At 41.9% G+C, this 17,283-nt stretch overlaps 1 protein-coding gene across 11 annotated transcripts in view; it reads left to right on the top strand.

Moving 5' to 3' along the window:
* The window catches only part of DOCK10 (dedicator of cytokinesis 10), a 281,316-nt gene extending 264,318 nt beyond the window's left edge, over nucleotides 1-16,998 (top strand). For 5 of the 11 annotated variants that reach the window (XM_063695244.1, XM_055380574.2, XM_031008770.3 and 2 more), the window contains exons 51-56: nucleotides 3,767-3,913; nucleotides 6,968-7,178; nucleotides 8,739-8,929; nucleotides 11,437-11,537; nucleotides 11,733-11,871; nucleotides 16,251-16,998. In XM_063695244.1, the coding sequence (XP_063551314.1) occupies nucleotides 3,767-3,913; nucleotides 6,968-7,178; nucleotides 8,739-8,929; nucleotides 11,437-11,537; nucleotides 11,733-11,871; nucleotides 16,251-16,367 (906 nt within the window). In that variant the 3' untranslated portion in view covers nucleotides 16,368-16,998. Of the gene's footprint in view, nucleotides 1-3,766; nucleotides 3,914-6,967; nucleotides 7,179-8,738; nucleotides 8,930-11,436; nucleotides 11,538-11,732; nucleotides 11,872-13,134; nucleotides 13,211-16,250 lie in introns of all 11 variants that reach the window. The other 6 variants (XM_055380571.2, XM_055380569.2, XM_055380573.2 and 3 more) reach the window with 2 other exon arrangements.
* The last annotated feature ends 285 nt before the right edge of the window (nucleotides 16,999-17,283 follow it).

Here is a 17,283-nt window from a genome sequence, read left to right as displayed (position 1 = left end):
TTAGCATTTAGCCTAGTATTGACATTTTCTGGCCTGTCTTTTGTAAACTAGATTCCTCCTCAAATACATTCTTCTCTTTGTGAACTTTGAATGAGTCTAATATAATACCAGGGGCCCTTATATTTGACAACACAGTGATGATCCAGGGACATTGCAAGATTCTGAAGTACCTGCAAAAGCATCTGAGGAGGAGTCAATGCTTTTAGTTGTCAGTTTATTGAAGTACATTTTTACCATAATGTATTGCCTTAAAGTTTCATAATTCATGCAGTCCTTGTTTAACTAGCGTGTGTTCTTTCTTGACCAGAGCAGATGAAGGTGTTTACTGCATTGCAAAATGACATTTTAAAAATCAAACTAGCAAGGGAAGTGCAGAGATCACATTTCCCATTGCCTTGAAATGCAGTCAGCTTATAACCTTGGGGCTAAAGCAAAAGAGAAACTGACCCTGGTTTTCATAACTCTGTGTCCCTGTTTGTAAATCATTTATATCATAGACAGAGCTGAAATTGAAGCCTTCCTTCAGATACTGTCTGTAGCTCAGTGGGCTTTGCTTTGATAGTTTCCCTGGGTATAAGGTAAGCATGCATTCCAAACATTTTCAGAGCTGCCATTTGTCTGGCTTCAAAACTCTTTACAGAAACCCCAGTGGACAGCAGATTAAATGCTCTATTCTGCTCCTCCATCTCCTTCTTACTCATTTTACAAAACAGGTTTACATTTCCAAGCTCTTTAGAAAAAGGTTCCAATCACCAATTGATCACTTGCCAAAATATTGAAATGAGCTTCAATAGACCTTTTATAATAAGAAAAACTCCGTTGCCTAGGCAAGAGAAGCTGAAAGTATGTATTTTCGAGCACTGAAAACTGAGTTAAGCTGCATAAAAGCCAGAACTCAAATTGCTTTATAGATACAGGGTTTTTTCATCATTGTTGTCATCACCACCAGCATCATGATCATTACCATCCTCAACATAGCTAGCACTCACCAAAGGCCATCTGTTTACCAAGCGCAGTCCTTACAGCCTCCCAGTAAGTAGGTTGCTGGGTCTGAATTTTCCCATCCCACAGCCCAAGGAGGAGGGATGAAAGAAAGTCACAGGTTATGAACAAGGCCGCAAAGGTCATGATGATGACAATTTTTTTTTTTTTTAGACAGAGTCTCACTGTGTCACCCAGGCTGGAGTGCAGTGGCTCGAACTTGGCTCACTGCAACCTCCGCCTCCTGGATTCAAGCGATTTTCCTGCCTCAGCCTCCTGAGTAGCTGGGACTACAGGCGTGTGTCATCATGCCCAGCTAATTTTTGTATTTTTAGAGAGACGGGGTTTCACTGTGTTGGCCAGGATGGTCTCAATCTCTTGTACCTTGTGATCTGCCCACCTCGGACTCCCAAAGTGCTGGGATTACAGGCGTGAACCACCGCACCCAGCCAATGATGACAATTTTTAACTGCCTCCCACCATTCATTTTCTGTTCACTCTAGATTCGGAAATTTGTCAGGGGAAAAATTTTACAGTGAAAATGTGTCTTTGTACTAGTTTTCACACTATGGTGAAAAAGAAAAAATCTTTTCCTGAACCTTAGAGACATTTTTCTACTTGAAATTAAAGTTGCAAATGTTGCTTCAGCTTTAGCCCCATGAGGATTCTGCCTGAAAGCTTCAGAAGCCTTATTTCTCTGATGTGTCAGTCTGTCAATTGTAGCCACTAACTCCTGACCTTGAATCAGACAAAACTCCACAAAGACAGCAACAGAAAAAAAACATAGCAGGCTGGAAGTCATGTGGGAGTGGAGTCAGACCTCACTACCCCTACAAAGTCTACAGGAATGACAGGAGCTGCTTTACATGCTTTCAACATCATACGACACTTTGTAGCAGTTTGGGGTCAAGGCATTTATAATTACTTGCATTTTGTCTTGAACATTTCTCGAAGAAATTGTTCAATAAAAACATATTTAAAGCCATGGACTATTTTCCAGTTTTGCCTGGTACACATACGCCTTTTTAAGATGTGTGCCCTTTAAGAACTCTTTCATTCATCTGCTTGTTCAACAAATAGAGGGACCTCCTCCTAAAGACCAGGCATTGTGCTAAACACTGGGCATTCAATGTTGAAGACACACTTCCCGCCTTTAGAAAGCCCAAAGTCAATTAGGGAGATGTGCAAGGAAGCAGGTGATTACCTGATTGCCAAGAATTCTGCTATAGAGTAGACCTTGTTCATTGGCTTCTGCAAAGGTACAGCTACAGCCCACTTAGAATACAAATTACCCTGTTAAAGATGATCCTATTTACATGTATGAAAGTGCTTTTGAAGTAGAAAGCATCATACAGATGTGAGTTTAATCAATATTCTTAGATTGTCTCACCATGAAAAAATAATAGCACTGGAACACTTTGCCTATGCTTTTTTTAACAATTAATATTTTTAAATAGTCAAAACTGATTTTTTAATAGGGGTAAGTTTCCTTTTGACATCCAGTGTCTTCACCCAGACCTCAAAAGGCATTTCCTTATGGGTCAACTCTACAATTAGAAGAAACCAGATATAGCCTGTAATCCCAGCACTTTAGGAAGCCGAGGTGGGTGGATCATCTGAGGTCAAGAGTTTGAGACCAGCCTGGCCAACATGGCGAAACTCCACCTCAATTAAAAACACAAAAATTAGCCGAGCGTGGTGGCACACATCTGTAGTCCCAGCTACTTGGGAGGCCAAAGTAGGAGAATCGCTTGAACCCAGGAGGCAGAGGTTGCAGTGAGCCAAGGTCACACCTCTGCACTCCAGCCTGGGCAACAGAGCAAGACTCTGCCAAAAAAAAAAAAAAAGAAACCAGATATCCTTGGGTTCTTAACTCAGAACTTAATCTAGTATTCTGAGGCCACATGTATTCCACAGGAAATATGCTTCTGTGTCTCTTCAAAGAGAAGGAATTATAAAGATTGCTTCACTTAGTTATCTGCAGCTAATAGAATCTTCCCTTCCCCCTGCTTCAAACCAGACAAATAAATTAATAGAGGCTAAAACCTACTTGCTCTTGTGGAATAAAAATGATGATATGGTTGCTATTTTTAATCCTATAATGTCTTACTTTTCAAGAATGTAAAAGATCTCTTAGTAAGGTGAATTGCTTGATTAAGTTACATATAGGTAAGTTTCAGGAGGTCCCTGAAGTCATGTTGATGTAAAGTTATTTTTTAAATAGCAGTACTTGGGAGCATAACACATGTAATTTCTGTTACGACAACTACATAAAGTGTTGTGATTTTTCATCTAAGATTATGTGGGATGCACGTCAGCCCATTTAAATAGCTTTACATGCCATACACCATTTCCTATGTTAGTTTCAAAGACTTACAGGAGATCTTATTAAAAATGATACTGACTGCTCTTTGAATGCTGCCAAAAATTGCTCCATATTTCGTGTTCTACCCCAAGCTGCCACAAGAGGGCATTCTTCCCCCAAAATATATGCAAGTAGGTAGTACCATTGAGTTCTACAAATAGAGAAAATAATATTTGTAAGATATTTCATGAGTTTCTTTGGCCTGGCTAGGAAATATTTACATTAATGTCTGATTATAAGATGATATTTTATTTCCTCACTGTGTTTTCTTCTCCGATTTTGAATTTTATAGGGTGTTAACGAATGGATTAGATGACAACCAAAAACTGTATATGTTTTTTAAGTAAATGGCTTTTTGTTTTGCTTTTGATTTATGATTAGCATTGTCTAATAAAATTGGTGGTTCATTATGTTCCATAGGGCTTTTTTGAAGAAGAAGAAGGTAAAGAGTATATTTATAAAGAGCCTAAGCTGACAGGTCTGTCCGAGATTTCCCAAAGATTACTCAAGCTCTATGCAGATAAATTTGGAGCAGACAATGTGAAGATAATCCAGGATTCCAACAAGGTAGAGGAAAATCAGTATTCATGCAAGTGCTAAGAATTGACTGAGTTTTTTATTCTTTAACTACATTAAGTTTTCATTTTCTGCCTGATGATGCAAAGTAAACTACAAAAACGATTTTAGATGTTTTGCTTGTTTGCCTATTGGTTGGTAATTTGAGGGGAGGAGGGTCAAAAACATTATATGTGTTTATTTGGGTAACTTTTAAAAAGAGCTTAGTAAATTCTCTGCGTCTCCATTGGTTATTTGCATTTGAATAGCAATCAAAGCCTGAAAGTAATTGGGCTCAGTGGTGGAATTGGAGAAAACAGCAAGTTGAAAATATTTATTCAGTTAAGGAAGTCTTCCTAGGCATATTAGTCAGGGTTCTCTAGAGGAACAGGACTAATAGAATAGATGTATATATGAAAGGGAGTTTATTAAGGAGTATTGACCCACACGATCACAGGGTGAAGTCCCACAATAGGCTGTCTGCAAGCTGAGGAGCAAGGAAACCAGTCTTGTGTCCCAAAACATCAAAAGTAGGGAAGTTGACAGTGCAGCCTTCAATCTGTGGCTGAAGGCCCGAGAGCCCCTGGCAGATCACTGGTGTAAGTCCAAGAGTCCAAAAGCTGAAGAACTTGGAGTCTGATGTTAGAAGGCAGGAAGCATCCAGCACAGGAGAAAGATGGAGGCCAGGGTCTTAGCCAGTCTAGTCCTTCCACATTCCTCTGCCCACTTTTATCCTAGCTGTACTGGCAGCTGATTTGATGGTGCCCGCCCAGATTGAGGGCGGGCCTGCCTCTCCCAGTTCACTGACTCAAATGTTAATCTCCTTTAGCGACACCCTCATGGTCACACCCAGGAACAATACTTTGCATCCTTTAATCCAATCAGGTTGACATTTAATATTAACCATCACACTACGCCATACTAATTTTGAAAGCTGTCCCCTATAATAGAGGCAGACTTGCCAGTTACATTACATTAACCTTTGAACATTCAGTTACCTTCTTCTTGGCTCCAGAAAGCAAATACTTACCTCTTCTTTTAGATTACTCAGCATCTTCTTACACACTGTCGTTCAGTTAGCCAACCTCTATCAAATGCCTGCTGAATGCCAAGCCCAGAACTGAGAGATGAGGCACACAGGGTCTCTTCCTTCTGGAGCTCACAGTTCACATGGGTCTAAGAGAAGGACTGTGCAAACAGCCAATTAAATAGATTACAATAAAGTGTCACCAGAGAGTCAAAGTCCAAGTTGTACAAGGAAAGCTCAGGGCAGGGACCTCCCTTAACAGCTCATTCTTAGTTGGGCAGCATTACATAGAAGGGATGATGTTTGAGTTAGTTTTCTGGAAGCAAAGGGCATGCTGAGAAGCCCAGCACATGCAATGATGGGGAGGAATGAAAGAGGGAGATGTGTTTAGAGAATGTCAGGTCTTTGAAACACAGGTTGGATAGAAGAGTGTGGCAGAAGATGGAGCTGGAAAAGATGGTTTGTGCCCAATGGCATACAGTTCTATTGGGCTACAGAAGAGGTCTTTTTTTTTTTTTTTTTCTGTCCTCTTTTACAAGCTCAAGTTTGGAGGCATCTGGGCATGAAATCCTTGAGTCTGGGCAGAAATTTCTGTGAATGTGTTCATCATTCTCCTTCTTAGCTTGATGGCTATAGTCACCTTCCCCAGAAAGGCAGGCAGCTGGAACTACTTTATTAGTGGCTCTCCTAGGTAGAAAGTATACACAGAGTTCCTGGGGCAGCATGGGGGGATGAGAAAATGCCAAATTTGGTATCAGAACAACTTGAGAATTCATTCCACCATCCCACCACTTATCAGCTGATGATCTTAGAGAAATTAGCTGGTCACTCGAAACCTCTATTTTTGATGTAAAATGGTTACAATTATACCCACCTTACAGTGTAATTAGTAGTAGCATTACAAAATAAATTCAGGAGGTCCCTCAAATCTCTGGGACTGGATAGGCAGTGGATGGGTAGACAGATGGAGAAAATTGGAAGAAGTTTTAAAATTCTTTGAGGTTTCATTAGAAAAGCTGAGAACTCCAGCTCTTCCAACTCCAAGGGAGAGCAAGTGCAATTTCCTGGATTTTCTTAGTACCCCCAGCCTGTCTTCCTTGCTATTTGTCAAACTCACTCACCAAAACAGTTTGTTTAAAAAAAAAAAAAAATGCATGGGATGACTTGTTACAGATAAGAGAAGGAACCTGACATTAAAACTATAAAATTTTGCAATCATGTAATAGGCTTATCAGCTAATCTGCTAAATTAAACAAGGAATCTCCCTCCTCAGCACAAGCCCAAAGCCAGTGGCCTCAGTCATGGGTAAAATCATAGAGGGACCAAAAGATATTTTTTAAAAGTTTTCATTCGAATTACTCTCAAGAAGCTTGCATTCTAGGGCTGGGTGCAGTGGCCCATGGATGTAATCCCAGCACTTTGGGAGGCCAAGAGGACAGATCTCTTGAGGCCAGGAGTTTGAGACCAGCCTGGCCAACAGAGCATAACCCTCTCTCTACTAAAACTACAAAAATTAGCTAGGTGTGGTGGCACATGCCTGTAATCTCAGCTACTAGAGAAGCTGAGGCAGGAAAATCACTTGAACCCAGGAGGTGGAGGTTGCAGTGAGCCGAGATCGTGCCACTGCACCCACCCTAGGAGACAGAGCAAGACCCTGTCTCAAAAAATAATAATAATAATATAAATAAAATGAAAAATAAAAGAAGTTTGCATTCCAGACAAAGGCGATTGAACATTCATTACAGAGAAGAGAGAAAATAAAAGACTAAATAACATGCCACAGCCAGGCACATCTGGAAGAGCCTCACCTACTTGGTGTGCTGGCTCCAATTCCACCCCTACAGACCTGGCTGCTCAGCTGCAGTCCGGCCTTTACTCTCTCTGTGATCCTGCCCAGCTCTGAAATGATGCGACTGCCCATTTTTCTCCAAGGGGAGAGGCACAGCCTCCTCTGGATGCAAGCTGAGGGAATGGGAGCTTCCCGCTTTCAGAGTGCTCCAGGGCACACCACTCACTTTGCCCATAATCTGTTAACACAGGTAAACCCCAAGGATTTGGACCCCAAATATGCCTACATCCAGGTGACCTATGTCACGCCATTCTTTGAGGAAAAGGAAATCGAAGACCGGAAGACAGATTTCGAAATGCACCACAACATCAACCGCTTTGTCTTCGAGACACCCTTCACGCTGTCGGGCAAGAAGCACGGTGGAGTGGCGGAGCAGTGCAAGCGGCGGACGATCCTGACAAGTAGGTGCAGGTGGCCGGGCCACACGTGTGGCACCTGTTCCAGCACAGGCCCCTTTATAGGGCTGGATCAGTAGGAATCAAGAGTTATTTCAGTCCTGCAGAGAAGTATCCAACATGTGCTAACTGGGAAATGTTTGCCAAGAAGAGATTTCCATCTCTTTATTCTCCATTAACAGAAGTCAACCAGAGGAGAAACTGTCAAAAGAGTTGCTTTGCATACCTATTCCCTTAAGGTTGTAAGTGTGATGGGTCATGGGGTCAGTGCCTTGGGAAAGGCACAAGGCACTCTGAACTTCCCTCTCTGAGTCTACCTTCAATTGTTTCAGGGTTAACAGCTCTTATCGTGTGCTTTGGGGCAAGATTCTAAACCACTCTGGGATTCATATTCTTCATCTGTAAAACGAATGCAGATGTCGGTCTCCAATATCCCTCGATGTGCTCTCTAGATCTATGCTGTGAGCTAGTCATCCTTTCATTTCCTCAACACACCTTTAGTGAGGCCCTGCTAGGGGCTGGGCACTGTTCTGGGTACTGGCAATGCAAATGAAACATGATTCTTGCCCTCAAGGTGCTCACAGTCTGGTAGGAGAAAGAGCCAAGTAAGGCAAGAATTTCAGATGAGCGGAGCAGGAGAAATGAAACAAGAGCACCCAGTGGGGGCTCCTGAGGCTGGCTGCAGGGGAGGTGAGCAAGGGCATTCTGGAGGAAATGATCAGTAACCCGCTTTGAGAGCTGGGCCATCCTGGATTGGGCTACAGCCTATCAGTAGCACTGATGTCTAAACTGTGACAAGCGTCTGCCTTCAGTAAATGTATCCAAAACTTTTGAAATAAAAAAGCCACAACAAAGCTATATCAATATATACTACTTGGTATATATTTAGGCATTCTGTATTGTGGGTTAGTGTAGTTTTTATTTGAATTACAAGTTGCTGTGGAAGCTTTAATCTTTTCAGTGTTTAGAAATTCTAAATGCTGGCCGGGTGCGGTGGCTCACGCCTATAATCCCAGCACATGGGAGGCGGAGGCGGGCGGATCATGAGGTCAAGAGATCAAGACCATCCTGGCCAACATGGTGAAACCCCGTCTCTACTAAAAATACAAAAATTAGCTGAGCATGGTGGCGCGCACCTGTAGTCCCAGCTACTCAAGACGCTGAGGCAGGAGAATCACTTGAACCCAGAAGGTGGAGACTGCAGTGAGCCGAGATTGCACCACTGCACTCCAGCCTGGCTACAGAGCGAGACTCATCTCAAAAAAAAAAAAAAAAGATAGAAAGAAAAAAGAAAAAAATTCTAAAGGCCTAAAACAGCCCTGAGAATGAGGGCCAGTTAGCAGTGAAGGCGGAAGGGCACACAGGTCAAAGGAGCTTGGGCACAAGCTAAGAGGTATTAGAGAGGATGGCACCTAGCAGAAAAAGTAACTCCCATGCATGAAAAGCATGCAGAATGGAAGGTGCCATGTGCCGTGAAATGATACATGATCCTCTGGTCCTTCAGGGAAACCCTTGACTCTTCACTAATCCTCAACCTTGAAATCCCTTTGTATGGCTTTTGTACAGCGAGTCACCTTTTCCCCTACGTGAAGAAGAGAATACAAGTAATTAGCCAATCGAGCACAGAACTGAATCCAATTGAAGTGGCAATTGACGAGATGTCCAAGAAGGTTTCTGAGCTTAATCAGCTTTGCACAATGGAAGAAGTGGACATGATCAGACTGCAGCTCAAACTGCAAGGAAGTGTCAGCGTGAAGGTGAGTAAGCATTGCCCAGGGCTGAGATGCACATGGCCAATGAAACCGGGTGTAAAATGCCCTGAGAACTTTGTTTACAAAGAATATAAGAAACATTTTCCCTTTTGTGAGAATAGAACACCTTTATCTGGGTCTTTAAAATGGCTTCTAGTTGTCAATGTGCATTGATGTTACTCAACACCTGTAGATAGGCCTTTCTTAAGTTTAGCTGAAATAAAATGTATTCTTCCTCCACCTTGCTATCCCATCTTCTATGGATAACTGTGTTCTATATCTGTATACTAACAAATGAATTAACTAATGAAGAAACACCACATTCTTGTACATATCTGTCATTAAGAGCCTTAAAAAATTGTTTTGAAACAAATCCAAAAAAGAATGATTACTAGTTCATAAAAGGTGCATGCATGTTTATCTGTCTGGCAGAGTTGTGACAGGAAGCAGATGGCATGCTCAGTGAGTGATTGAGAAGGATAGAGTAAATAAACTGTTCCCAAAAGTGTGTGCAGCATTTGGGAAAGCCAGAAAGGGCTGGCACAGGGGCTGGCAGCACTCAGGCGGTGTGACCACCCTAGACCTGAAGATGCAAGGAGAGGAGGGTTAGTGGAAGCAGACAGGGGAGCTGAGAGGTCCGTCTGATGACAGACAAGTAGACAGGAGTGACTTCAGCTAGCGATAGGGAGGCTTCTGCAAGGAGGAAGCCCTGGGGCTTAGTACTCTGACCAGGGCCAGGCAGGTGAGGTGAGTAAGGCACTCACCTTGGGCACAAAATTAAAGGGAGCTCCAAGCAACTCAGGAATAAGGCATTAATTTTCACTTATTATATTAATAAATTGATGCTAAGTATTTGTAAGGAATGAAGTATTAAATTTTAAAATAAAGGAAGATCAGTAGTGGCACCCTGCACAGCTATATTGGAACCTAAAAGCCAAAGAAGGCCAGACGCAGTGGCTCATGCCTGTAATCCCAGCACTTTGGGAGGCCGAGGTGGATGGATCACTTGAGGTCAAGAGTTCGAGACCAGCCTGGCCAACAAGGTGAAACCCCACCTCTACTAAAAATACAAAAATTAGCCGGGCGTGGTGGCACATGCCTGTAATCCCAGCTACTTCGGAGGCTGAGGCAGGATAATTGCTTGAACATGGGAGGTGGAGGTTGCAGTGAGCTGAGATCATGCCATTGCACTCCAGCCTCAGTGACAGAGCAGACTCCATCTCAAAAAAAAAAAAAAAAAAGCCAAAGAAAAAATTAATGCTACTGATCCTGACACTGACCACACTCTCCCGTTCCCTACCTCCCTTGTCTGTGTCCCCCATGGGCTGAGAAGGCCAGAAAGCAAGAGAGCCATTGTCCTATCCCATACAGGATGACTTCCCTAGGCACATAGCTGAGTGAAGGGAAGTGGAGATTGGATCTGGAGAAGCAAAAGATGGTACACCCAGTACCAGTGACTGCATCTGCCACACTGGCCATGCCTGCTGGTCACAGGCCCCTGAAGTCAGCTTCCTTCTTCTTTTACCTTTTTCCTTCCCAAGCCTGACAGCCACATTAAAGGCTTCTATGCACTGAGGGATATGAACTCCTGCGTAAGTGAGGCCATCCATGTGCATGAGCATGAATTGAACCCAGCACTGTGCATTCATTCAGCAAATCTGATAAATGCCTCCTTGAGCCAGAATCTAAGCCAGACCATCAAATGGAACCCAGTGAAACAGTGATTCTAGGGCAGTGCCCACACCACTACCACTGTGGATTATCCCTTCATAATAGTATGTGTTTATTTGAGTGTTAATAGAAAAGAAAAACTAGCACTTCAAACATTTGATTTCACAAATGTTCAATTTAAATAAATATATTGGAGTTAATAGAAGTGAGTCTAGTTTTAAAAGCTGTTAAGAAAACAGCAGATTCGGTGGGTGGTTCATGCCCGTAATCCCAGCACTTCGGGAGGCCAAGACGGATAGATTGCTTGAGGCCAAGAGTTCCATACTAGCCGGGACAATGTAGTGAGACTGCCCCCCTTCCCCCGTCTCTACAAAAACTTTCTTTAAAAAATTAGTCAGGCATGGTAGTAAACACCTGTAGTCCCAGATACTTGAGAGGCTGAGGCGAGAGGATTACTTGAGCCCAATAGTTTGAAGCTGCAGTGATCATGCCACTGCACTGTAGCCTGAGCAACAGAGTGAGACCATCTCTAACAAAGAAAAAAAGAAAGAAAAAAATAGTAGTTCAAGCAATGTACAGATATAGCAAAAAAAAAAAAAATGTGAAGGGGTTGGCAAAGGACTGAAGTTTGGGAAGTCTGTTAGTGAAAGGTGGAGCTCAGACTCATGCTCTATTGACAAGTTGGAGGACAGCAGCTAAGTCAGGTATACAAATGAGTGGACTAGAAGGCAGGGTGTGAGATCGGGGTACCGCACCATTGGTGCACAGTTGCTCCTCTTCCAGTGGTAGAAAAGACTCCATGCAGAAGGTAGATCATCCTTCACCAATTTTCTTCTCAACAGGTTAATGCCGGGCCAATGGCCTATGCACGAGCTTTTCTTGAAGAAACCAATGCAAAGAAGTACCCTGACAACCAAGTAAAGCTTTTGAAGGAGATCTTCAGGTAAGCTTCTCCCTGTTGGGATGTTCTTCCTTGAACTTCCTCAGACAGGGAGTCCTCAATCCCCCAAGAACCCATCACACCAAAACTCACTGAGGTGGCAGAGTCCATCAGCAGCCTGACTCTGAACTCACAGTCACTGAGCTCAGTGCCACTTCCAAGGGCTGGTTTTTAATTTGTTTAATGCTGTCGCTAAAGGCAATTTGCAGATGCATGTGGGCAGGCCCTTGACGTGAATGAGCGCCTCATCAAAGAGGACCAGCTGGAGTACCAGGAAGAACTGAGGTCCCACTACAAGGACATGCTCAGCGAACTCTCCACAATCATGAATGAGCAGGTGAGCGCTCCTTGGTGCACACGCGCTATCAGTGGACAGAAAGTCCCTTTCGCTCCCAATGCCAGAAGGACAGGAAAGAGGCCCTTTTCTTGCTGCAGAAATCACTGCATCAGCACCATGTTGCTGATCTGTTCTCTCTCCCGTGCACACCACCTCCTGCCCCAAAGCAGAGGTCAGGCTGGGGGAAAATCTGTAGAAAAAGATTATGAGAACCTAGATACTTTCCACAGTCCACATGAACCCTGGGTTTTCTAGACTATGTGAGTCCCATTAAATGCTGAGGCACACTGGGTGGCATTCCCATGAGGGTTTGCTGCCACCCTCCGCCATCCCTGTTTGAGGACCTCACAACCCCGAGGCCGTGATGTGGAGTCCACAGTTGAGGGGGTCTCTGCACTAAACTCACGATGAACCCTAAGACTAGTCATGGCTGTTTACCACCAAGACTGCCTTTACAGAGGCTGGGCCTCCTGCAGATGTGCAGAATTCAGATAAAACTCAACCACCCACCCCACAAGCAAGTTATCCGTGACGTCTGGGATGCGTACAGCATGTTCTGTAAGGCTGCACACAAAATGTGGGCATTCAGTCATCTCAGTACTTTTTGGGTGGCTAAAAATCAACTGGTTGAAAGCCAAGTGTTGCTTCCTGGCCTACTTCCTAGAATCCATACCCCCACACTCTACCTGGACATCTCATCACCCGTGCTCCCCTCCAGGAGTTAGATGTGTTCTCTACAGAAAAATTGAGGGGCAGAACTTGAATTAGTCTCCCAGTAGTGCTTCATACATGGTAGCCACCCACTGAATATGCATTTCCTTTGTTTTCCTTAAATGGCCTGGCACTGTTAATACGACTCACAAACCATGAAGTGTGTTGTATGAATCTGTTTTTTCTAATTGCATTTCCCATCTTGCTTCTTTTCATTTTTTCCATCTTCTTCCATCCTGATTTTTAACTCTCCATTGTAGCTAGAGAAAGAAATGGTTCACCGAGTTATATTGGAGAAAATGAATTGCCGTAGATAGGATTCCTCGTGGAGGTAGTATTGGTTTAGGCTATTTGAGGGGTGACAGGAATTAAGTACTCAGGAGAGATGACTTGATAGAATGGGGAAAATCATAAATCTGGGAGTGAAATAAAAAGAACAAACGATGGATCTGAAAGTTCGGGAAGGTGGTGAAGGAATGCTTGTCTCCAACTGTAAATCACATCTGACCTAGAAACTTTGGACAAAAATGCATTTCTCTTTTTTCCTGGCAGCTCTGTCGAGGTCCGTGTTTATACAGCTTCTGTTCCTCTGTGTCTAGTATTTCCCTCAGTACTGTAAGCAAAAGTGGTATGTTTTTCTTTCTTTATGTCTACTCTGTCCTTTGTGGCCTTCTGGTGTACCCCTCTCTTCCTAGCCATTCAGTCTCTCTAGTCACCTCCCTAGTAGCTAGTGCTCTCTAAGTTTTTATTTAATTAGAACAACTCCATTTCCATTTCAAGGTAGGTCAATGGGGGGAAAAGCCTCATGATTTAAACTGAAGTTAACAACATAGCTTTTAAAATGAAAACTCATACTCCGACTTCTAAAATATATTTGAGCTGATTTGTTTCCAAAACAAAGATATGCTCTACCTAAAACTGCTAAAACAAAACTATAAAGACAAGGACCAGGTGATTAAGGGGAGAGAAAAATCATCTCTTTTCCAGGAAACCTTTGCTAAAAGAAGCAAAACTTGACTCTATGCCTCATGGAAACTGACACAAAGAAAAGAAACTGATGGATTGCACAGGCCTTGTTATAGAAATAGATCTATGAAAAGATCTGTCCACAGGAAATATACACCTTCTCCTGGTTCTGAACTTCAATGAGGATTTGTCACCTAGGTCTCCATCTATAGGAATACCTTCACATACCTATCTATTCATGCACATATTCTGAAAACAGGTACATACAAAATTACAACGAAGGAAAAAAATTCTATTGAACACTTAAAAATAGAAACAGGCCAGGCACGGTGGCTCATGCTGTAATCCCAACACTTTGGGAGGCCGAGGCGGGTGGATCACCTGAGGTCAGGAGTGCGAGACCAGCTTGGCCAACATGGTGAAACCCTGTCACTACTAAAAATACAAAAAAAAAATTAGCCTGTGTGGTGGCACACTCCTACAATCCCAGCTACTCGGGAGGCTGAAGCAGGAGAATCGCTTGAACTCAGGAGGCAGAGGTTGCAGTAAACCAAGATCACACCATTGCACTCCAGCCTGGGAGACAAGAGCAAAACTGTGTCTTAAAAAAAAAAAAAAAGAAACAATTAGAATGGATAGCTACACATCAAAATACAAAAAGAAAATAGAAAAATAGAATTAATTATGTGTAAGCAAACCCAGATTTGGCTGCTGTCTGCTCAAAAGCTGAACACTAGAAGTGAGAGTTGATGGGAGGAAAAGCAGGTTTATTCAAAGAGCCAGCAAACATGAAGATGGTGATCCAGCATCCTAAAGTGCCATCTTAACTCAGTACACACTGTAGGCTCTTTTTATGTTAAGGGCAGGGAGAAAAGAAGGGGGTTGAAATCAAGAAATGTCTGATGACCACAGATATCTGGGCATGAGCAAAGGTCTGAGAAGGTTGCAAACTTCTTTGTCCTGGTCAGGTCACAATGCTCCTATAAATCTTTAAAAAAACATAGTCTTTAAAAAAACATAGAAATTGTCTACATACTTCTTTAATCCCAGGGTTAGTTTTAAAAACTACATGAGGCCAGGTGCAGTGGCTCACACCTGTAATCCTAGCACTTTGGGAGGCCGAGGTGGGCAGACTGCCTGAGGTCAGGAGTTCGAGACCAGCCTGGCCAACATGGAGAAGTCCCGCCTGTACTAAAAATACAAAAATTATCTGGGTGTAATGGCAGGTGCCTGTAATCCCAGCTATTTGGGAGGCTGAGGCAGGAGAGTTGCTTGAATCCAGGAGGCGGAGGTTGCAGTGAGCTGATATCATGCCACTGCACTCCAACCTGGGTGACAAAGTGAGACTCCGTCTAAAAAAAAACTACATGATTGCTGTTTTTTCAGATTATATCAGTGCTCCAAAGTGATCCCAGCCTACATTCAGGAATGGGTAAAGGCCCCATGATTAAAACTAAAAAATGTAGTTATGTTCGTCCTTCTGCTGTTTCAGCTACATATGCAATTCACTCCAAAAGTGTCTAGAAAAGTATTAGCTAGAGGAGTATTTTGAAGACATCTAGTTAATGAAGGAACCTTCAGTATAAGGAAAGAGACAAGACAAGATAAACTGGATGCTACTGTGTAAAATGGAGATGTTAAGGTAAAGTAGTTTGAGTTGTCACTGACCAGCAGGTAATAATTGCTTTTATAGGTGCCAAAATTCCATACTGTTTATAATAAACAGCAAAAAACATAAAAGCCTTCTTTGAAGCCAAAGTAATGCATATAAGCATTCAGTTTAAGCATCAGTATAAGATGCCCATTTGGAGTCTGTTTCAACATTCAGTAAGAATAACAGCATAGTGAAGTCAACTGTGATGATGGGTATCCAATACAAAATACAGAGAAAGGAACAGACCCAATCTGGTGTGATGCCAAGCATAGGTATACTGCACCTGGAGTCTACTCTTTGAACACATCATCAGCCAGATTATTTATTCAGAGCTTCGTGATATTGATCATAAGGAGAATTTATTGGTAGTATAGGATGCTCTCAGCTGAGTGCTCTTTGGGGCACTTACAGAAGTAGCGATTCTATCTTGAAAGAGTAGAGATGAAGGTCATGGCACAGTGGGATAATGTGTGAAGTTAGTCGGAAAATCTTCACAATTCTTTGTACAGAAATCTCTTCTGTACAAAAATATATTTTAAAAGTGTCTGGAGTTTCTGTTGTTATTATGCTTACACGTCATTGTTTGAATCAATCTGATAAAGTATTTTTTAGGCACACTAACATTATTTTCAAGATTAAAATCAGGTCAAGACTTTTTTACTATATTTCCTTTTATGCAAACATTTAAATAAAATTTCTAATGTTTCCCTTTTTTGGCAGATGCTGACAATATAAATTATAAACTTTTAGAATAGAATAAAATCCTGGAATTACTCAGATATATTTGTAAGTTTCATCCAAACATTTATAAATTTATGTCAGATAGCGGAAGAGGATTGTGAAAATATTTTAACTTTCACCAAAAGTTAAAGCTAGCACATGGTCTTGGGGGAAAATTCTTTAGATCCTCTTTGATATGTGTCTTTTTATAATTTGAATAAATTACCCTGTGGGGAATGAAAACCTCTATTCTGGGTTTTAATTTTGTGTTTGGGATATTAACATTAACCTCTGCATTCCGTTGTGTTGTGTTTTTTCCTGTTTTAAGATTACGGGCAGGGACGACCTGTCAAAGCGCGGAGTGGACCAAACCTGCACTCGAGTAATTAGCAAAGCAACTCCGGCCCTACCCACGGTCTCCATCTCATCTAGTGCTGAAGTCTGAGGGCTCTGCAGCATCACACCCACCTCTAAGAGAACTTTCTGAATTTGCAGCTAATCTCGGGGAAGAGAAAGATAGGTTTAATTTATTTGAAGTTTTCATGGTGTTAATATTTTTGTTTACCTCGCTAGCTTCAGAATTTTGCCAACCTCTGAATTTGCACATTTTGTATAATTTTTTTTTCTTTGAGCAGTGTTGATCAAGCCAAGTTGAATATTTGCCATGAAATTCCAGTGAATGTGTAGCTCAAATGCAGACCCTAAGTTTGCTGTCAGTTATTGTGTGGTCAGTACCCCAGTCCTAGTACACATATTTTAAAGGTTAAAGTGAATGTTTTTGTAACATTTAAGCATATTTCAGATGTAAATAAAAGATTGTAAAATATACGGTTTTTACCAAATTTAAAAGATCCTTTTTAGTTAATACTATGACAGTACTAAAAATATATGAATAACATTTCAGATACCATTATATTAAAATATTTGTGTATGTGTACAAAAGCGTTGATAAATACTAATCTTTAAAGTTTGTGGAGTTCCTTTATTTGTAATATATGTGCTCTTAAAAGCAATGGGATGTGAAATTATGAAAGTATTTTATTGTTCACAGAAATAAAAAATACAGTTACTTTGCATTTGGTTTCCTCTTGAAGAGTGAGTGAGTTACTGAGAAAAATGGTTCATTGAATATCTACCGAATGCAAATCTATACTCAATACTTAGGATGCCTTGCCAAGAAACCAAGAAAGGACTCAAATCTCAGCTAAGAAGTTCCTCCAAAGATGAACTGGGTAGATCAGAGGTTTCCAAATGTAGGAGAGACTTAGAATGACTTGGGGAAAATCTAATAAATCCGAATCTTGAGGTCTGTGGAGGTTCTCAGAGAGATCACAAATGTTCCATTTCTCTGCTCTAACCTT

The sequence above is a fragment of the Gorilla gorilla genome, chromosome 11 (assembly GCF_029281585.2).
Source record: "Gorilla gorilla gorilla isolate KB3781 chromosome 11, NHGRI_mGorGor1-v2.1_pri, whole genome shotgun sequence".
Taxonomy (NCBI): domain Eukaryota; kingdom Metazoa; phylum Chordata; class Mammalia; order Primates; family Hominidae; genus Gorilla; species Gorilla gorilla.
The sequence above is the reverse complement of the archived record's forward strand: the minus strand, read 5'-3'. Positions and strand labels throughout refer to the sequence as shown.